Raw genomic sequence first — 22,790 nt, 5'->3', positions numbered from 1 at the left:
AGTCTGTAATCCAAACTAGAAAATAAAACTAAAATGACCAGAACGACATGAACATGACATTTCTTATAATCACTGCAAACAATGTAGAGATGTTATGAGGTGCTCCATCACAAATCAAGTACTCCACAAAACTGATGTGCTTTCATGTTTTATTTTACAAGTGGTTTCTCCTGATAGTGAAGAACAAACAAAAACAATAAATTCCCTGTAAAAATGACATCTCCTCTGAATACAACAAAACTTTGCATTTATGCAAAGTCTTAACTAAAAATAAGAAAGCAATAGACAGAGGCTTGCTCGTCCATCTAAAGGAGGAATCCACCGGGGAGAACCAGCTGACATCTGCACTTCAGATCTGCAGGAAGAGGCTGCAGCAGTTATTGGAACCAGTAAGGTACAGCAATTGAGGATGGAAATATCAAACTCAATGTGCCTTCAGTGGATCTATGAATACTCTGGGGGGGTTCTTGTGTAATGTTACTGTATTATTATTCTTTTTTCTGTCAGATACTGCAGTCTTCTTAAAAATTAACAACTTTCTTTGCAGACCAAACCTAACAGATCTCTGAGTTTTAGCCCCAGAGACAGGAAGAATAATATTGAAGACTTAGCAACCACTTTTTCCTCTATCCTGAGCTCCATTGATATCCATTTACAAATAGATTTGATGTCAAGGGACTACGTACAGCAACGAGGAGACAAAGTGCACATGGGATACTACTGTGAAAATGGAGCCTGATTTATAAGAGTTGATGCTTATTAAACATCAGCCCCATATCACAGAGTATCTGGATGAAGACTATGAGCAAAGCAAAGGATGCTGGAAGGCCATTAAGTTCATTGAACCAACTTTTCAGAGGAAAGATAGCTGGAGTCATGGTGCAGTCCAACACTTTGCTGTGCTCCAGTATCTTTGATGGTTTCATGACTGTCCATCCTGAAGAAAATGCAGCTGCAGAACCACCTGTAAACCTTCCACTGCTTCCCCCCATCCTTATATTTACATGGGCTGGGGCAGTATGCCAATTTTCATTCTTTGGGGAATTCATGTGTAGGAAGGTCTAATTATCAAATAAGCTGCACATTTCATAGAATGAAAGCCTTTGCAGTTCGTGTAAATATGTCGTTTAACATTTCCCATCTCCCCCAAAGCTTCATGTGGTCACTTCCTACACTCAGAGCCCTGATGAACCCAACCATTTCACAAGAATTTACCTAGTTACTGCACAGAAACAAGCTGCCTGGACTAAGTGGTCTAGGTTTGATTTTGTTCTGGACACCAGCCTCCCAGACAAATTGTGCAATCCTGCAAAAGGTGGCTTGCCTTAAGTGTAGCAACTTTGTTGTGTTTATAAAGTATGCGCTGGAGCCTTGAGTGCTGCAGGTAACAGGAGCCTCTGGAGTATGGCAAGAGTGTAGCGATGGAAATTGGCTGCAGGCCTATCTGCAGGTGCACAGAGTTTATAATGGAAGCACAACTTTGAGACAAAATTCCTGTGAGACATCTTGGAAAGTTTGCTGTATCCTGTAAGAAGGATACCAGTAAGATGGCTTAACCCCTGCTGCAGCTTATTTCTAAACTAAGGCAGCTCTGGTTCCCTCCCTTATTTTGCATCACTTACGTGTGCTGAGACGAATTACCACGAATGCAAAGCACTCTTGCACCTATTTGTACGTTTGCATTCCTCCATTCACTGCCACCAGTTGCTCTGGAGTTCAATTAATCTTCATAGAACATAGAACACTACAGCACAGTACAGGCCCTTTGGCCCACAATGTTGTGCCGACACTTTATCCTGCTCTAAGAGCTATCTAACCCTTCCCTCCTACGTAGCCCCCTATTTTTCTATTATTCATGTGTCTATCTAAGAGTGTCTTAAATGTCCCTAATGTATCTGCCCCCACAACCTCTGCCGGCAGTGCATTCCACGCACCCACCACTCTGTGTAAAAAAAACTTACCCCTGACATCCCCCTGAAACCTTCCTCCAATCACCTTAAAATTATGTCCCCTCGTGCTGGCCATTGTTGCCCTGGGAAAAAGTCTCTGACTGTCCACTTGATCTATGCCTCTTATGATCTTGTACACCTCTATCAAGTCCCCTCTCATTCTCCTTCTCTCCAAAGAGAAAAGCCTTAGCTCACTCAACCTATCCTCATAAGACATGCTCTCCAATCCAGGCAACATCCTGGTAAATCTCCTCTGTACCCTCTCTAAAACTTCCACATCCTTCCTATGAGGCGACCAGAACTGAACACAATACTCCAAGTGTGGTCTGACCAGAGTTCTCTAGAGCTGCAACATTTAGAGCTCAGTTCAAAAGGTTCCCTACTGTATGCCGACCTTCCACTTGGACAAATCACGTTTGTACCACAGTATGAAAAGAATCACGTCACATCTACAACACTTTCACTGTCATCAAAATCAGTTATAGTACACCTCTGATAATCCACTGTCCAATTATTCAGAAATATTGGTGGTCCCGCATCTGCCTCACCAGGTGTTCATTCCTGTGCTCCCTTTGCTATACCAGGACCCTGATTTCCGTGGTTCCTTGAAATTCACCATGGCCCTGGATCCTCTGCTCGCCTTAACTCAACATGGCCCCAGTTCCCACACTGCTTTGAAACTCAACGGGGCCCCAGTTTCTGTGTCCCCTCGAAACTCATAGGGTTCCATTTCTCATGCTCCCTTGGAACACACCAGAGCCCCGTTTCTATGCTCACTTGAAACTTACTGGATTCTGTTTCCCATGCTCCCTTGAAATGTACCAAGATCATTGGAAAATTCATTATACTACTGTGTAAAATCTAAATTGAAGTCGAAGTGTGTTGCACTACTAATTGGAATAACATCTAATAGTCTGGAAAATTTGCCAGCCCAGCACCAACAAAGTCTTCAGCACACTGGATTAACAGACTTTTACCATGATTTCTCACAGACCTAATAAATATTTGTAACAGGACTTATCAATTAAGCATTCAAGCTGACTTCTTAGTCATACTACAAATAACTAAGCACTTCATTGTCTCCTTTCTCATGATGCCTACCAACAAATTTTATAAAATATTAAGCTTGCAGGATCATAAATGCATGGATGATTTCTGAACCCTTTTTTCAATGCGAGTGTCATGTTAAGTGTTCTCTAATCTTTAGCATTATTTATATCTCAATGATTCCTGGAGGATAGTAGCGTGACCAATTTAGCTATTAACATCTGTAAGTAACTTTCAGTGGTCCATCCAGATGTCTGATTTTATTCTTTCTCAAACAATGTCTCATCTAATATTTACAAATGTTTTACGATTTTCTCCAAGGGATTCAATTTGCATGCTGAGAAGATGCCCATAAATACATAAAAGGACTAATTTAGAATATTTGCTTCATCAGTCAATGTATTATCTTTCTACTGGTCGGCTCTTTCCTTTTCCAACTGCATGGTTTACATATTGTAAACTTAAAGCAATGCTTGACAATTCCCTGCTGGCTAACTTCATTCTCTAACTAAATTCTTGTTCACCTTGATTCCCAGTAGTGTGTTTCTGCACGGATTTCTTAAGCTTATTCATTTTACCATGGCCTTTTTACTTCTAATTGTTCTGTCCATTCTGGTTTCCTTAACTTGTCTCTCATCTTCCCAAGGACTGTACCTTTCCGCATATGTTTAACATCTTGTGTTTACAAGAGCCAATATGTTTTTCTGAATCTTACACATTTCAGTAGTTCTTGGTTATTACTTACATCAGGTTCAACAGCTTGTTTGCACTCCTTGTCCATTTGTTCCTGGTGATAATTCAATACAGTCAACAGGATTACCTTTTCCCTCTAGAATCATGCATAAAAGTTCTAATCCATATCTGGCAAGTTGAAGTCACCTTTAAAAACAAGATCGGTCTATGTGCAAACATACAATGCAAGCCTATGGCTGAACACTTTTCTTATCATGATCCTTATCACCATCTGTTTCAAAATTTACAACTGTTATATTAATGGTTACATGAAATGGCCTGTGTTCATGTACATTTACCCAGTTTACTCCACTGTTGAACTATGCCTATAGTATCAAAAACTGACTCACTCTCTCTCCCTTTCTCTCATTTCCCAGAGAAGGGCCTCCAGGACACTTATTTTATTCTAGGGTCTTCAAGCACACAAATATAGAACTTCTGAGGAATTTAGGTCACCATCCCCTTGGACTGTGTTTATTTTGTTTAATCATTACTTCCTTGTGTGTTCACATCATAATGCTCCATGCATTTATTGGCACATTTCCACTTGAACAGTTCTCAAACAGCTCTCTGCCACACAATCCAGTTCATATTCCACTTCCATCATCAGCAGCCTTTATTCTGCATTTTTTTAAAATAAAAGACGACTCTGTTTGCCTCTCCTGCTTTATTATTTCCACATTGCCTTGGCCCCTGTTGGATTCAGGCAAAGTATGTTCCATCTGTACAGCATTTTTTGCCCATAACTTGTCCTGGGAATCTGACATCTCCTCTGCATCTTGCTGAGATTATTACCCTAGCTCTTCCACTTCAATCTAGAAATTAACCCCTCAAAATAGACTTCCAGCCTTCTCCTTCTTAAGTGAACAATGTGAACCAAGACTTATGAATGATTTTTGTGTGGTTCTTAAGTTCTTCCATCCACTGTGTCACTACTTTCAACCAATGCAAAACACACCTTTCAAGATTCCTGGTAACAGATGCAAAATTGGGTAGAGTAAGTGCCACAATCCACCCCTTTGGGATCTTTACGGCTGATTCCAGATCAGAACGAGATCCCTTGGGGAGGCGTAAACATGTCTGGACTTCCCTAAGAAGAAAGTTGTTAACAATACCCAATCCCCTGCAAAGGGGCAAACTTAAAAAAAAAGTTAAGACTTAAGGGCAAAGGAATCAATCCATACAGAAAGCAGAGAAGCAACAACTAGCCAATTAACTATCACCAAACTATTGCCTTACAAGAAGGACTGGAAAGATCATTTAAAAAGGAGACATTTGTAGGGCTATGGAAAAAGAGCAGTACAGTGCAACTACTTGGATAGATTCTTCAAATTGCTGGCCCAGACATAAGCAGGCCAAATGGTTCCTTCTGTGCTGTAGGATTCTATGTCAATTACACAGTCAAGTTGAAGAACAAAAGATAAAAGCATGTGGATAATGGATAAAGTGCGAGTTGAACAATTTAGTAGATTCATCTACATTGTACCTTTATTGCATCTACATTGGCAGAGGTAATAAGGTAAAGGATACTTAGATATGTGTGTGCACACACCCACCCATATTGTGCAAGTATGGTCACACAAAGACACACTCACTCATCATCCCCAGAAAGACACTTCATGTTTTACCTTCATGCACAGAACTTAAATACTCAGCAATGTAAGGTTGGGTTCAACTTACTGCCTGCTTCTGTTCCTCATCCTATATAAGTCAGCATTTGGAAAAAGAGAAAGAAACATGAGAAAAGAGAAGATCGATTATTAGAGAGTAAATAGTCATCTCTAACTTTTGAAAGAAGAGAAGAGTGTTAAGTCAGGGCTTATACTTGGCTCCAGCAAAGATCAATGCACAAGCCAGGAATGATTGATTTACTAAGGCAGTTGGAGTCAGTTACACACTTGGAAATACAGGAAGATTTTCCTTTTTACATTAATGATCATTAACCCCCCCCCCAACCGCACCCCCCACCTCCCTTGGCACTGTTTCACAAAGCATTGGAAGTCTCTTGATATCCTTTCTAATATTTATCCTTCATCGTTTCTTTCTTCATCATTATTCTGTTATCTTCCAGTAACTGGATGAGGCAAGTGGAATGTTTCTCATAACTTAACTCACAACTTGACTTTGCTCTAATTAATGCAATATTTCTATTTGTCATTGCTGAAAAAAGACATCCCCTCCTCATTCCACAGCTAGCAAAACAAATTATACTTGAATGGATGTGATGTAATCCATACATTGAGACAAAACTGATTTATTTAACCATAGCCTGGATATGGGAGCTGAGAGTGATTGACTCAATTAATCTGAACATAAGGAGGCACTGTCAAAAGGAATAGAGCCGGCCAATATTTTGTACAGTGGTGCCAGGCCACAAACCAGCAAACTCATCTGCAATGTTCCACCATTTCATATAGAAATACAATCATGAAAGCAACAGAGGTAATTAAAAATTGTTTCGTGTCTGCCAGACAAACATTCTTTACAAATCCAAGAGCCTGAACATTGTATTAACATGTGGAGACCATCAGCTGCTCATGGATGTTTCAATAAATGTCACGGGGTTTTATAGTATATGTAATGACAGACCAGACAGAAACATGGACTTCACTTCTGCAATTTTTCAAAACCACTTTATAAAAAACACAACATAAATTCTTTTTTTAAAAATGAGTAATGACCACATTGAATCAGAAGAAAGCTCCATAATAGAGCTTCCACAGCTCTCTGGGGTAGAGAATTCCAGAGATTCACTGGGCACGGTGCAAAAAAAATCCAATGTACCTCAGTTTTAAACTACAAGCCTCTTATCTTGAAACCATGTCTGCACGTTTGAGGTTCTCCTACCAGTGGAAACATCTCACCATCAACCCTGTCATGTGCCCCCTCTGATACGTTTTAATAAGATCACCCCTCATTCTTCTCAAGTCCAAGGAATACAAACCCAACCTGTTTGGCCTGTCTTTACAGGACAACCCTTTCATTCCAGGAATTAGCCTGATTAATCTTTTTTGGATTACCTTCAATGCTACTAGATCCTTCCTTAGGTAAGAGGATTCAGCAGCTGCCAATAGTCGTACATTAATGAGTACGATTTAGATTTTTAAATATAAATTTATGCCTCTTGTGTAATCAATTTGAGAACTTGGGCACAAAAGTCAGAGGACTTGGGCACAAAAGTCAGAGGACCTGGCAGGAGCATCCTTTTCATTCAGAATCCCAATATTTATATCTACTTGCAACGGTGTCTATAAAAGTCAGAAAGTTCAGATAATACTGAACAGAAGAGACCCATAAAGTTTGGAAACAAGCAGTCCTAGAAGATCCCTCAACAGACATTTTAGTGTTGAAATTTCACATTTCAATCAAGTATTGATGGGTGTTTGGTGGGAGTTCAGAAGACAAGATTTTGGCTCCAAATTGATTTCACTGTAAATGATGCACGGTGCAAATTATATGCATTATCAATCAGTAAGGATAAGATGAAGCTCAAGTGTGAAACTCTTTTAAATGACCCATTTGGAACCCTAAAGCCACACACAGAGAATGCCCAGGTATATGTTGCTGATGCTTACAGACAGTTTCCTGAAACCATGTGCAGGAAACAAATACCTCATCGTTGACCCAAAAACAACAATCCCTGAGCTGTGATCTCAAGAAATGCAGTGGAAGGTCCACAACAAAATTTGCATAGGCAATGGATGATGTGGCAACATCTCCAATAACCAAAAGGTACAAAATGACTCAAATGATCGTTGAATAGAAGTGATGTAATCCATAAACATGATGGTGGCCTCATATCACAAACAATGAAATGCATACAATAACCCTGCCCATCAAAATGTGTTGGGGAGGTACCTCATTTCTATAGTTGCATCCCAAGAGTCTGGCAAATAGATCAGCAGACTGGACACCTAGTTATGAAGTTTTCCTTGCTTCAGAAAAAAAAAGTGATTAAATAAAATCTCTTTTGGAAAATAGTGAAGAAAACTACAATAATAGAAAGGATTTGTCATAAGAATGCATTAAGCAACAATGCACTTTTAGATACCACCCAGACCCCTGAATATAGCAAGCATTTCAAGGTGCTTCACAGGAGCACTATCAAACAAAATCTTATAAAGAACAACATGAGGGGATCCAAAACTTGACGAGAGAGGGAGATTTTAAGATGTGTCTTAAAGATGGAGAGGTGTAGGGAGTATAACCATTACCATACAATGTATTGTTTGCTTAAAGACAATGCACTGCTGAAAACTAACACGTACTGACAAACTGGGTGAACTCACATGCATAACTTGATTTCACTTGTTATGTTTCAGCAATCACACACAGACTTTGCTTGCCATCATTATGTATTTCAACAGCAAAGTAAAATAAAGCACATTTAATTCATGGAAAGAATTCGAAAAAGTATCAAGAAAACTGGATATATAAAAAAAATCGAGTGTTGGCTTTTGAATACCTGGACCAATGTTCCTCTTCTTTACTCAGTCTCTTATGGATTGAGTTTAAGGAAATACATAATGCACAGGTTATCAAATCTAAATTGGTAATCTCTATCAGAGGTCTCACAGGATGTGGGAAATGGGAAAATCATCATAACGTTGCACTAAAGTAGGCTCATTTGAGGTTGTTGCCCACCCTAATGTTGAGGGCAAACGCGAATGAGCTTGGCTTTCCTTTTAGTCATGATTGGGGAATACTTAATGTTTAAACATGGAAGCCAAATATGAAACATTTTGAAATTGTGTACACACCACACACCTCAAAAAACTGAAACAATATCCAGAATGAAAATGGGGAAAATATGTACTGTTAAATATGTATTTAAACAGCATTAATTCCTAACACTTTCCTGCATTCTTGTCTGAATACTAAACAAATACCATTGAGGGAATTAATTGGATTCCAAACCCATCATTCAAGGAATGGCTTCAGTTCATTGAATGGGCATAAAATAATTTTTATGACATTATAACAGAATATAGCAAAATTAATTTCATTTAAATATATAAATACTAGCCCAAGATTTGTAAAGTAACTTGCTTTGAAAAAATATCTAAAATAATATTTTTAGACAAATGCACACTCTGTTTTTTGGAATCATTTCACGATTCATATCTTTATTTACCCCAGTGGCAGAACACATGGACCCATTAGAATATCACATTGTATTGGGTATGTGTTTACATATAAACATATCCATATAATTATCAGGCATTAGCCCAATTTAAGGTGGAAGATATTTCCACGCCTCCTGACTTCAACTCTCAAATGCTATTTCGGTACAAAATTTGGCAAACATCCCAATAAAACATGACAGCAAGGAGAAATGCTGCAAAACCTTTAAGACCAATAGGATTACAGAGGATCAAATATACATTTACCTGAATGCATGTGACAAAAATAATGATCAAGGTGCCAAGCTATCAATTCAAATACAAGATTTTGTTTTCCTTTCTTGGTCTCTCTTCCAGGTGCACTCAATTGTATTCAAACCTAATCAGATAATCATTTTTCTCAGTGCTATGAGGTCCTTTGCATTGTTCCCTCCTTAGTTACCTTTTACTAGGTCCTGAAACCATCTCTAAGGCTCAGAGCAATTTTAACAATGATGTGCATATCTTACTGTGCTAACAAAGTTAGCTTCACGGTAACAGGCCAGACTTTCACTTTAAATTTTGAACAAAATTCTCTTAAAATTGGGGGCTTGGTGATCCTACTCAAAACTTGGTGTTGGGGTAGGGAGGCAGGGAGATGAGGGCTTCAGGTATGGATGGACTGAAATAAAGTGGAGATAGAAGATGTTACATTGGGAGCAGTAGCAGCCTTTGTGATAGAGAGGAATAGAAAGTCTAGCTCAGAGTTAAATGGGACTCGAGACCGCGAAGAGAGTTGTTCATCCCAAATTAGCAGTCAATGACCGAGATGGTGACAATAGTTTGGATTCACGGTGGATGTTATACAGGATAGCACTGGTTTTCCCAATTTTTGACTACACCAAATTGTGGTACATCTCCATCATCACTCAATCACGTTCTTCTCATTTAGAATGGAACAACCGTTGCAAAGCCCCCTCATCAACATGTTATAACACCAGAAGTTTATTGGGATTCATGAAATAATACCACAGCTATAAAAGCAGCACAAGGTATGAGTAATCTGTAAAAGGTGGCTCACCTTATGACTCCTCAAAGGCTCACTACTACCTACACAATCAAGCCAGGATTGTGCTGAAATAGCCATTATTTAGTTGGGAGATGCCACAGCATTCAAAAATCTCATATTACTCAGGTGCTGAGTGCCACCTCTGCCTTTGAATTTAATGGTCAAAATTTTGGGGGGAACATATCAGCATTCATCTGCATAATAGCTGAAAATTCCCAGCATAACTGTGCTCCAAAGCAAAACAAATGTGAGGAGCCCAGAATTCCACATCACAATGGAGAAGGAGGAGCTGCTTCACAGTTGGGTGGAATTGAGCAGAACGTTAGCCTTCAGCTCTATAGGAAACTGCTGACTGCAGCCATTCAGGGCTCAGCACGTCTCAGGCTTCCACTTGTGCTTGGCCTAAAGCAGAAGTGTGAGGTAAGCCAGAAGCAAGATGCCAGTACATGCGAATTCTAACTTCAGTGCTGCACTCATACAGGCCAGCAGCAGAGAACTGACATGTTGTGAGGAGATTCCTGACGCACTGCATCTACCTCCTCAGCTTTATATCAGGATGGGCTGGCATGCAAACATAACAGGGTGCTTTCACTTTGGAAACAGTTCGGGGAAGGACTTAAATGATTTTAATCACTTTCAATCATTCATTAGTATTTTGAACTGCTTTAATTAAATGTATTATTGTTATGTTTTTTTAAATAATTCCAATCTTTATTTTTTTAAAATTACTATCAAACTTAACAGTGGTTCAAAGCTTCAAAGTGTTCTGGGGTGGGGTGGGGTAGGGTATGGTGATACCTCAGGATACAAGGTGTGCAGTCTGTTTGCACTTGGAGACTGTTCTGCCTCAACTGGTCAGCTTGTTCGGCCCTCTGCATCCAGAGTCCGGCCAGGTGGACCTGGCAGAAAATCTGGGTCAGGGACAATCTGCTCCATTGATTTCAATGAAGTGGCACTGAGTCTCAAGTACTTGCTGATTTAACTGCCTTGATTGTATTTGAATGTTTATGTGTTTCAGCTAATCTTTTTGTTTTTAAAAATTCAAAGCTATAAATCATTTAGTAACTTTCTAAATGTTTGTGAACATTGGCAACATATAGGTGATTCAGGAGTTTTGACAACCTGCTAAGCCACATTGAAAAGCTTAACTGACTGTCAAAATTTCAGCTATTTGTGTTTTAGTCCTTTTCATAAAGCTCTGTTGATGCATAGGCCTTTACCATGTGGGATCAAATCATCTCTGTACCAGAACTCCTGCGGGGGAAGTTTCAGCAGGCATGCCAAACTCTGTTTGGGAACCAACATGACGTGCAGATGACTCATTGCTGTCAGCAAGTTCTGGACCATTATCAGCCCTTCTGTGCTTTGAGTCAAAATCCCTACCCAATACTAGCATGGCCTGGGAGAAAAGAACCCACAACAGTGAGAGTAATGTTTATTCACAGTCATTGGTAATACCCTTCTAGACAACATCAACTTCCCAGCCAAGATAAATTTACAGATGAATTTACTTTCCTAAAAGACAGTTATAAATGACTTCCAAAAAAACATGCTGGCTTTGATATTCGATGGAGGAGGGGGGGGAGGGGGTGGGTGTCTGTAACTCTGAAGAGCAGCAGAATCCAAGGGAAAATCTCAGCTGGAGCTTAAAAGGGAGAGTCACTTAATAATTCAAGGCTATTAAATCACCAACACTGGAGTCTAATGCATTTTTATTTTTGAAATCATATCTAAATTGAGATAGATTCGAGAGGGCAAAACTACCTTATTAGTACTGCACATTCCTTAATTAAAAAACATAGATGCATGCAGTCACATGAACAGAAACTGAAATATTGCAAAATGTTCAAAATGGGAAGAAGATGAACTACCTGATTTCGGCAAAGATACAAAATTTCTTAACTCTAAAGTAATTTTTGTTTTTTCTCTGTCTCATTCTGCTCAGGAGCAAACACTTCCAGTCAGATCTTCACACAACTTCTGGGACTCATACCAAAGAACCCTAGGTGGCTTCTCCACCAGGGATCATTACACCTACATCTTACATTGCCTGTGACTGCACAACTGCATTTTGGAAGCTCAGTGCAGGAGTCTGACTGCCTGCGAACCTTGTCCCACCTTTTCATAGCACAATGCGTCATCACAGTTCCCCAGAAGTAAAGCATCCTTGGTTGGCTGAGAAAATTCATTTCATGTCAGAGTACACAAAAATACAAATTTAAATTGGTGTGCATATTTTTTCCAATTATAATTTAATGTATTAATAACGTGAAGAGCAAATTGGATAAATGAATTACATGAATGCCAAGAACAAAGACAGAGCAAAAAAAAGGGTATAAAATGTTCTATCCATAAAGGAGATGAAGGTTTCTAAAGTCTATATAGTGGCAGGGAACATTTCTTACCTTCAGCAGCTTCATTAGTCCTTCAAGCTGCACCATCAGCTCACGGCGACTCTCTTGCAAGGCTGACATCCGCTGCTCTAGCTCGTCTTTTCTTTGCCTATTGAATGAACAGACAAAGAAATTAAGCCCCGTCTCTCTCGAAAAGCACTGGGGAATTCAAGCACTCAGACTGTCTGGTTCAGAACAAGACTGTGCATCAAAAAACAGCTTCAGCACTCCACTGCAACGCAGACAAAAACAAAGCCTCTTGTCAAACATGGCTATACTGTTAGATGAAAATTTATTCACTAAAGATGGATTGTACCAAGAAATTACGTGCATTATTTTAAAGTGCTCTTCACACTTACTCTGCACTATTAAATTGAGATTAAAAATGGAATACCTTATTCATGCCTATTGATTTGTTACCAAGAGTAACACTTCATAAATTATGCTTTGTGAGCAGATGGGTTGACACGCTGCAGGTGCACAGGTGAAGATTAACTTCAAAAAGAAACCGCTTTTTAAAAAAAATTACAAACACTAGCTAACACAAAAGGAAAGGAGAAAAAAAGGCTTTCTCATCTGAATACCAGCAGATTTTGGGATGAGGAGAATTGTCCGGTTGGTTATTTATTCATGAGGACAAGTCCTTCTGAGAAAAAGCTGCTGACTTAAGCCAAACTGCCTGTAGTATGAATAGAAAGGTAGCTCCTAATTGAAAGCAAAGTTACCAGTATTGGGAGAAATGGAGTGTGTCCCTCTCAACAAAACCTGCTAAATTTTAACATTTGGAAAAGGGGTGTCTTAATTCGGAATAATGGAACACGAATTACAATCAGCAATTTAATTGAATAACTCACTGACACAGTAATAGGAGTTTAATAAAAAAGAGCCACCATAAAGTGCACTTACAGAATTTTGAAATGTCATCAGGTATAAATAATAGATTATAAACAAGATGGATTCATGCCAGATTTAAGGGATGTTTCCATTACCCCCAGTTGCGCATTAGTGTAGAGCACACACGCACATTCGCACAGCCACACACATAAATATACACACAAAAAAAAACTGAGTTGGTTGGCGGTCGTCTCTTCCTTTGTGACAAAATACAGATGGAATTTATCACTTCTCTGCTGCATCTGACAACAATGCACAGACTTCATAATATTTGGACCATTACAAAATCACTTGCATTAAGATAATTATTGTTACCCTTTAAATAGTTCAACCAGACACTAAAAAGAACACTGGTTTCTAAAGTGCAAAATAATAAAAAAACGACTTAAAGGATAAAACTCTAAACTGGCTTTGCTGTTGAAGTTGGCACTTACAAAAACAGGTACTGAAAAACAGTTTACTGAAGCAGCACCGATCAAAGAAATTGCCGGATGCATAATGCTAACTTTCATCTCATGGGCTCCAGCTGACCTGATGCCCTTCAACTGATCCAGTCTATAACTTTAACTTAATCATGTTCTTACATTAACTGCAGCCAACAAAAACAATCAATTTCAAAGCAAATTAATTTCCCAACTGTCATTAATTAAATAAAAAGAGAAAATAACTGGAAGCATTCAGCAGATCATGTTGCATCTGTAGAAAGATCTGCTTCTCTTTCCACAGATCCTGCCTGACCTGTTGATGGTTTCCAGCATTTTCTGTTTTTATTTCAGATTTCTAGCATTGGCAGGTTTTTTTTATTTCAGTTGCCAATTAAAGCCATGCTTGTGTCCACTGTATGCAATGAATTTACCATTAAATTCCAGTAACTTGGTTTAAGAATTAATATTTACCATCACAAACTAGAAATGGCATATCACATTAATTACTTTGGAACCTTAGTCACACTGGGATGCCTTTGCTATAAAAAGGACAAATAAACTTTTTGGACATTTGACTAATTTTTCTCTGCAGATAATTTGAGAAAGATTCTTAATTATAAATTGAGACTTTGAAGCAAAATGCAAGGTTAGAAATGAGCAATGAGATGGAAAGTGACTAAAATCACACTTTTAAGTATTTTTCTGCAAGACCAAAACTAATTTGTTGGCTGGTCATCACAACCAAAACACACCCCACACCCAAATATTTTGGGGAATCTTTGATTGCAAGCCTTCGGTGAAAGCTGTATATCAATGAACCTCTCACCTGGAAGCAGACAAACAATCAGTGCAATTGAAGCTTTCAAACAAAAAAAAGCCAAGTAAATATTTACGAGACTGGAAGTTAAAAAAAGAGGAGAAACATTTGATGTAATTTGGTTCAAGTCAAGAAAGGAGACCCATGAGTGCCAAGAAGGGAGCTATGTTCATTGTTTACAGAAAACAAGTTGTACCGAGTGAAATGAGTGCTGCAGCTGTTGCACCATACATTTTCTTTTGGTTAGAGAAGTCAAATGCTTTATTCTAGCTGAATCTTCTAAAATGCTGAGTCTAACCACTTAATGACTGGAGGGAACAATATGAGGATACACATGAAAGACACAATATTCAGTCTTGGAGGTCAAGGGACTACATTCATATTGCCTGAGGAACATTTCTGTGTGAAGAGGTGAGGTAGTTTAATTACTCATGGAACCGAGACAACATGGGATCCACTTCTGGGAGTGACTAATGTCAATGAATTCAGGAACATGTCTGCACATGATCCAAATTTGCAATATAAAAAACATTTTTGCTGTGAAATTAGTGAAACTATGAATAAACTAAATTATTGAAAGCGAACAAATGGAATTAGTTCACAGAAGAATCGAAAAAGCATGCAGAAATTACATCAGGCATACTGACCAAGAACAAGAATTGGATTGGGAGCCTGGCACTCTTAGCTCCCAAGGATTGACCTCCAGCTGGCCAGAGGTTGGGTGGAAAAGCCTCATGAAGACATCAGAAAGAAAACATTCTCTTGCCAAGTAAGGTACAATTGCTTTTTCTGGCCCTTAAGGAATTCATCCATCAATCAAAATAACCTCAACTTATCTTGATCTCTGTCTGGTCAGTGTTCTATCCCCTGCCAGATTTGATACAAGGTATGTCTCACTCCAAGTTAAGCTGAAATATTGATTTGTGTTGATCATATCACTGGGCAGTGATTTTTATATCAGTGTCTCAACAAACCTGACAATCTCACTCTCACACATGCAGTATCCACTAGTGCTGTCAGGGAGACTGACACTGAGTGAATGATCAACATCCATCCCACATGTATGATCCTGAATCAAGCTCAAGTGAAACTCACAGACTGTCCGTCTGTGGGAGAAGTAAGAATTTTTGCCTCTATTTAAAACTGCTGTTCTTCTCCACCTCAGTCATTTTGTTTGGATGTATCTGGAAATATGCTTTCCCACTTCTATTTTTGACATGGGTTCTGCTCAAAACATCTTGTCTTTTCAGATCACCACACTGCTCTTCACAAGTTGACTGCTGTATTTCTGACAGCGTTTACACTTGGGAGAACTAATCACGCTAGGAAAACACCCAATGAATGGCAAGACTCATGAAGTAATGAGGAACAGTGGGATCTTGGTGTACATGTCCAAGGATCCCTGAAGGCAGAAGTTTATGCTAACTTATGTTTGTAATGTGCAACTGCTGCAAAAAGTTAATTTTCATGGCATTTATACCCTGGGTATTTACGCCTATGACGTTAAACTTGAACATGGAACTTGGAACAGATAGATGAGATGGTGACGAAGTAGTACACAATGCTCATCTTCATTAGCTGGGCGACAGAATATAATAGCAGGGAGATCATAGTTCAACCACACAAAACATTAGTTAGGCTACAACTGGAGCACCATGTGCAGTTCCCATTGCTGCACCAAAGGGTCAATGTGATTGCTCTGGAGAAAGTGCAGAGGAGACACACCAGGATGTTGCCTGGGGTAAAGTGGTTCAGTTACGAGCAGAGACTGTAGAGGTTGGGATTGTTTTCCCTGGACCGGGGAATGCTGTGAGTGGGCCCGAGTAAGATGTACAAAATTATGAAGGGCATAGAAAGGGTGACCAGTGAGAAACTCTTACCCCTTAAAAGAGCTGTTTACTACCGGAGGGCATAGGTTTACGGTAAGGCGGGGATTTGAAGAAGTTTTATCATTCCAGAAGGTGGTTGAAAATCTGGAACGCACCACCTGAAGCAGTGGCAGATGTGGGTACTCTCAAAAAGCTGCAAGAAATATTTAGATGAGCACTTCAAGCATTTCCATGGCATAGAAGGCTGCAGTTCTGGAAAATGGGACAAGTAATGATCAGTTCTTGATAGCTAGTACAGACACGGAGGTTCAAACAGCCTGGGTTTGTGCTGTACAACTCTCTGACTTCAAAAGTGCACCACTTACATTTTTATGAAAGAGTCTTCATATTTCCTCATATTCAGCTGCAGAGGATCGCGGTTCATCTTTGTAAAAGAAGGCATCCAATGGAATATAATGAAACACTCTTCTTCATTGGAAGGGATGCCTAGCTGTCCTTGAGCATACAACTGGCACCTTCAATAGTTCAGGTATTACAGTACATCTCCTTTGTTCATCAAAATGAACTTAAAGATTGTTTTTGTGAAGATGAGGAGATAAACTCAATTTATGTCTGATTCCCTCTTCCAATTCTGCACCCATTTCTGGTTTTAAACTAGGTTAAAGAGATGCTGGTCAACTGAAGGCAGGGAGGACTACTGACTCTGAACATAACCTAAATATCCCAGATATTGGGACTGAAGAGGCACTGCATATCTGAATCCTCTAGTCTAAATTTAGTGAGTGGGAAGAGCAATTGTAGAAATCATAATTACCGTTCCTTTTATTTCTTACATCTGATATTTGCACAATCTTTGAAACAGAATGCCTCGTTCATCAAGATACTCGACTAAGGACAGAGTGTCTTCTTAGCTTCATTAGTTCCGCAGTGACCAACTTCCTCACTGGGTTTCAAAGCAACTTATTTTTCGACAGGACATATTTCTTATGAAAATACCACATTTTTTGCTCAGCAGATAATAGCTCGATAACCTGAGCAATATGTCAATGTGTCAAAATAGTTGCTTGGTACAAATAAAATTATCAGGTAAAAATAATCCAAAAATGATTGTTACAAGTAAAGGCCCAAATTGGAAAGGATTTAGCTGTTTGTTCCCCTAAGCAAATTCATTGCCTGGAGGAGTAAGCTGGCAACACAGTCTGTCTTCTAATGGTATCTGCTTAATTCACATTCTGTCCATCAGACAGGAAGCAATCTGTTTCTTATTGAGTGAGGGAATGAAACAGAAAAGTGCCTCAAGATGTCCAGGGGAATGGACTTTTCTTGAGGACCTATTTTTAGGAATAAAATTTTGGCTGAACTGGTTTACCTCTTCAAGCCTTATTCCTTTCGACTTGATTCTTATCCATGTACTTATAAAGATGGCATGATGTTAACTTTCACTTATTCTGGGATGGCTGGGAGAGGTTGTCCATAAACCCACCAGCAGGGGGCTTGAGCCAGGTGACGTGGACAATCTTTGTGGTGCTTTACTCCACCCTGTGGTTCAGCTGAGAACTGAAAAAGCATCTCTTTGGCAATGGAACCGAGGGTGCAACGCTGAAGGGACTACAACAGCGAGAACCAACCATTAACTTGAGACATATGATATTTATTTGCTGTTAGCCAAAGTAAATAAGTAATGGCATGATGAGCTGAATAGCCTCCTCCTGTGATGGATCATTCTATTAAAACAAAATAAATACAGAGTATTTGGACAGCTTTTTAATATGTGGTGAAGTGCAACATGTTTTTTTTCCCTCAACAAATCATAAACTGACATAAGTAACCAATAAAGTGAGGGGAAAAGAGCTTCAATTCAGAAGTCATTGTTCTTCTTATGCACACATCAGTGGCGCAGGTTAAAGACTGATATATCCACAGAAAGTGGATATTTCTCAGACTTCAGAGGTTAATGCTATCACACGATCAGGATAAGAACTACCATGATGGTTCTTATGTTAACAATTTAGAAATCTAAATATCTATCACCTCAAACACTTAACTTGGTAAAAATGGACAGATAAGAGCTTGGATTGTGCTGACAGCCAGCTGATGGTTCCAGGAGAATTTCCAAGCAGCTGCAGTGCACAGGACAGCCTCTTCTTGACTTTCAGGTGTACGTATTATGTGCACCTGACCTCCTGTGCTGCTACTGGATTCAGCACTGAGTCCAGAGGAGGTGATCAGTCATGCCGAGCTGTGGGGTCAGATACTCAGCATCCAGCCAAGGATGGCTCAAGTCGCTAGCGCAACCTTGTTCATTTCAATGGGATTGTCAACCTGATTGAAAGAGTGAGCGAAGGTGGGTGGCTTGTTTTTATCTTTTTTATTTTATTTAACTTTATGTTTTCAATTAATTTCGATAATGTCAGTGATTTGAAATTTTTAAAATTAGTTTGATCTATTTCAAATCTCAGAGACATTTAAAAACAGCCAAGGAGGCCAAATGTAAATACAACACAAGCTGTCATTAAGGCAGACTGGGGGCAGGGCCTCAGGATCCAACACCTGAGGCCCAGTCACCTCTCGCAGCCCAATCTGCTTTGCAGGATGGCAACGATGCTGAGGTTTGGAGCTCAATTTGACCCAGGGAACCATAAAAGATTGCTATTACTACCCATACAAGGTGGTGTGAGCATAAGCAGCAAGTCAGATCGAGCATTGACTTGTGGATTAAAATTTGTTGAGCCTGCCAAAGTTGGATTTTAGCTTTTGTTTCATTGACTCCTGATCAATTTAACCAAATAAAACTGGGCCGAGGTGAAATTTGGGCCACTCATTTTGTTGTAACATTAACTGCACCTCCCTTACTTTTCTCCTTACCTCCTTGTAGCTCCAGAAACTGAAGTTCAATCCTGACCCCCAGGTGCTGTTGGTGTGGAGTTTGTACACTCTCCCTGTGACTGCATGGGTTTCCCCCTTGGGTGCTCTGGTTTCCTCCCACATACCAAAGGCATGGGGTTGGTAAAATTTTGGGGGGAGTTGATAAGAATGTCGGGAGAATAGGATGTGGGAGGGAAAATTAATGGGAGAACAGTTAAATTAATATGAAGGTGGATGTGAGCAACTAGCAGAGCTACTGCCTTACAGTGCCAGAGACCCTCTTAATCCTGACCTCAAGTGCTGTCTGCATGGAGTTTGCATGTTTTCCCTGTGACAGTGTGGGTTAAGTCCAGGTGCTCTGGTTTCCTCCCACATCCCAGAGACATTGTAAATTGCCCCTGAAGTATGTGCGTGGTAGAATCTGGGGGTAGTTAATGAGAATGTGGGGAGAATAAATAATGGGATTAATGTAGGATTCGTGTAAATGGGTGGTTGATAGTCGGCACAGACTCAGTGTGCCAAAGGCCCTATTTCTCTGCTATTTCACTCTTATGACTCAATAACAAAAGACATCATGACTGTGTACAAAAATGCAGCCAGGAACACCATGTCATTGTGGAATTTTCACCATAAAGGGAATACAGCAGCAGAGGAAAAAGTTCACACAGATTCACTCGAGTCTGGGTTATAGCAAAAGGCCAAAGCACTGAGGGCTATTCTTTCTCAAACTGAGATTGAGCTGGTGGGCTGGGGGTGTGGTGTTGGTGTAGGGCACTTTTCATTTAGGTTTATGTATTCAAAATGAGAAAAACAGTAAAATATAAACATCTTTGAATTGGAAATTAAACTGGTCAAGAATGCATGATGTAGACAAATAATATAAATGGAAGATTACAACAGCCATCCTCAAAGTGAAAGAAAACTTTCCAACACAAGATGATAATTGTTTTTAAAATAGTTATTTACATAAAGAATGTAAGAATATTGGGAGATAATGGGATTATCTTCGTTGAAAGACCTGAAGTCAATGTAGACAAGTACCACCAAATGTCTGTCTTTCCTATCATAAAATTTCTACTGGGGGAAATTTAAAAAGCAGCATTGATCAGCAAGGAGGTACATGGGCTACCACTGGCAAGTGGTCTGAAAAAGCTATTCCACTTTAATGCCTGATCTTGTTAACATAGATGTGGTGAGATTAGGTTTTTAATACATGTGTGGGAACCTCAATTTACACATTGGTCTGAAGCCCAGGCTGAGTTAATTGGGCACCTCAACCACAAAGGTGCATTAAAATGACCATGTGACAGTAAATGCATGGTGGATTTTAACTCCTTTGTGTTTCAATTATCCACTCATGAAAATCAGGTGAAGTATTTGAGAGCGCAACATATTTCACAGCAAAGTTTCAGCGGGGGCACATGTGGCACAGCTCTTCTGTCATCATAACTCAGGAGGCATTATTGGAAAATGTAATCCTAGTAACTAGAGAGTAACCATACTCCACTTTTTATGAGCCCGGCCTTTGAATAAAATTGGCAGCAATGAAAACAGCCAAAGGACAAGTGTTTTGCTGAGCAAAAAGCAGCCTACCCCTAAACCATGACACTGGACACCATGTCGGGAAGTGGAACATTTTCTCAAGGTTGTATGTAGCCTTGCTTCAGCAGAAATATCAGTGGACAACGGGAAAGTACATGCCATTTTTGTGTTTGGTCTGGAAAATGTCACCATCAAAATGGTTTGCAGCTTGTGACGTGTGAAACTAAATGTCAATTACTAACTGATTGAAACTATAGAATGAACAACTCTCATGACTGATCTTACATAGATATTTTTGGCCTTATAACTTCTTCTCAGAAGACAGATAATTGAGTTGGCCAGCAAATAGTGCAAGGTGCCTTTCAAGTTGGAGATTTTCCTTTGTTGTATAGAATGGCATGACCAACAATTCAAGCTTCTCTACAGATCACAAATTGAAAGGATTGAATCAAAGATTTGTCAGTCTGGGCACTGTGCTTGTAGACAGTGCTGTTGTGATTATGTCATTAGTAAGTACAGTCAAGACCAAGTCAGAAACTGTTCACACGCTCAGTTTTATGATCCATCATTTTGGCCAATAAAACTGAATTTAGGAGATTTTCAGATAAATAGGTATGCTTCTTCAATGGGAGACATATATGTTACAAGTTTGAACATCACCTGAAGAACCAAGGAGGAACAAGGGTAAAAATATTGAATAAAGCACAGTATTTTCTGAACGCTTCTATATCACCAAGACACGAGAAACATTTCACTTGCTGGAAAAATCAATACATTATTCCCCATGGGCTGGGCAATGAGGTTACAAGTGCAGAAGCTGTGAAAATGTAATGATTGTGTGTTTGTGGAAGAGAGCAAAATATTGCATTAATATCTGCATGTGCTTCTCAAGGCATGGAGTTGCCTGATCTCTTATGGCAATGACACAAAGACATTCCAACCCAAGGTTCAGCTGAAAAGATGGAAACCCCTAAAATGGAGTGAAAAACAAGCCTTGAGAAAAAACAATGCATGGTAGGAATTTGTTGGAATTATTCAGGGAGAAAATGGTTAAGTTTTCTTATTTTTCTTCTGAAATCCATGTACATTCAAAACAAATGTTGTTCTGTGTGGGAAATGGGAAATAAAAGTCAAAGACAACAAGAAAAATACCTCTCTTTATGTGAAGGACAACTTATTTTTAGATGAAATAATCAATGTTTGATTGCTTGTACCTTGTTAGAAGTAGTTAGTATATTTCATGGGTTAGAGATACACTATATCAAACTTTGTAACAATTATTTTAAAAATATAATTTAAATATGCACGCATGTAAATAGAAAATAACCATTTTCCAGAATTTATTGGGTGCCACTACCCCACATTATTTATTTTTGCCAGGACCAAAATTAATTATAAATTTCACTGCATATTACAGGAGAGAGCACTGATAATTACCATGACAATTCGGATCATTGAGTTGAAACATTAATTCTGCTCCTCTTTCCACAGATGCTGCCTGATCTGTTCGATAGTTCCAGCATTTTCTAATTTTAGAACACTACAATTGTTAGAAGTTCACAATCAAACAAAATAGCTGAAATATAAAGGCTAACGCGAGATATGCTAAACCTTACCTTAGTAGCCTCAGTTCAGCCAATAAGGTAGGATTCTGCTGAGCTTTCTCTGGGGTCTGTTGGGAGGCCTGCTCATGTTCCAATCTGAGACGTTGAATTTCTTGGAGAATCTCCCTGAAAGCATGAAAAGATGGAATGTTTTCTCTGAAAGGTCCGAAGACAATTACACATGCAATCACACTAGATTCAGTAAACACAGAAATTTACATCGCAGGTGTCCATTTGCACCAATGTGTTAGTAGTGCCCTTTCGGCCTAATCCCAATTTGCAGTGCTTTGACTCCCTACTTTGGAAGTGACAGCATTTCAAATGAACATCAAACTACTTTTCAACAGTGCGTTGCAGTTTTTCAAAGGAGTCAAAGTGAAAATTCTCTCCCCATCGCCCTAAAATTCTGAAATCCCTATCTGCTAAGGAAAATGATCTTTCACAAATACTCTATTTTAGAGCCTTTATAATTTTTCCTGTATTGGCTACAAATCTCCTCTGAATCCATTCTTGGATTGTTAC

General features: G+C 39.2%; 1 protein-coding gene across 19 annotated transcripts in view; it reads right to left on the bottom strand.

Moving 5' to 3' along the window:
- The window catches only part of dtnba (dystrobrevin, beta a), a 397,891-nt gene that overhangs the window by 64,897 nt on the left and 310,204 nt on the right, over positions 1-22,790 (bottom strand). For 17 of the 19 annotated variants that reach the window (XM_052024099.1, XM_052024088.1, XM_052024100.1 and 14 more), the window contains 3 exons: positions 22,281-22,394; positions 12,305-12,401; positions 5,409-5,429 (listed from right to left, as the gene is read on the bottom strand). In XM_052024099.1, the coding sequence (XP_051880059.1) occupies positions 5,409-5,429; positions 12,305-12,401; positions 22,281-22,394 (232 nt within the window). The remainder of the gene's footprint in view (positions 1-5,408; positions 5,430-12,304; positions 12,402-22,280; positions 22,395-22,790) is intronic. The other 2 variants (XM_052024092.1, XM_052024094.1) reach the window with 1 other exon arrangement.

This window comes from Pristis pectinata, chromosome 10 (assembly GCF_009764475.1).
Source record: "Pristis pectinata isolate sPriPec2 chromosome 10, sPriPec2.1.pri, whole genome shotgun sequence".
Taxonomy (NCBI): domain Eukaryota; kingdom Metazoa; phylum Chordata; class Chondrichthyes; order Rhinopristiformes; family Pristidae; genus Pristis; species Pristis pectinata.
The sequence above is the reverse complement of the archived record's forward strand: the minus strand, read 5'-3'. Positions and strand labels throughout refer to the sequence as shown.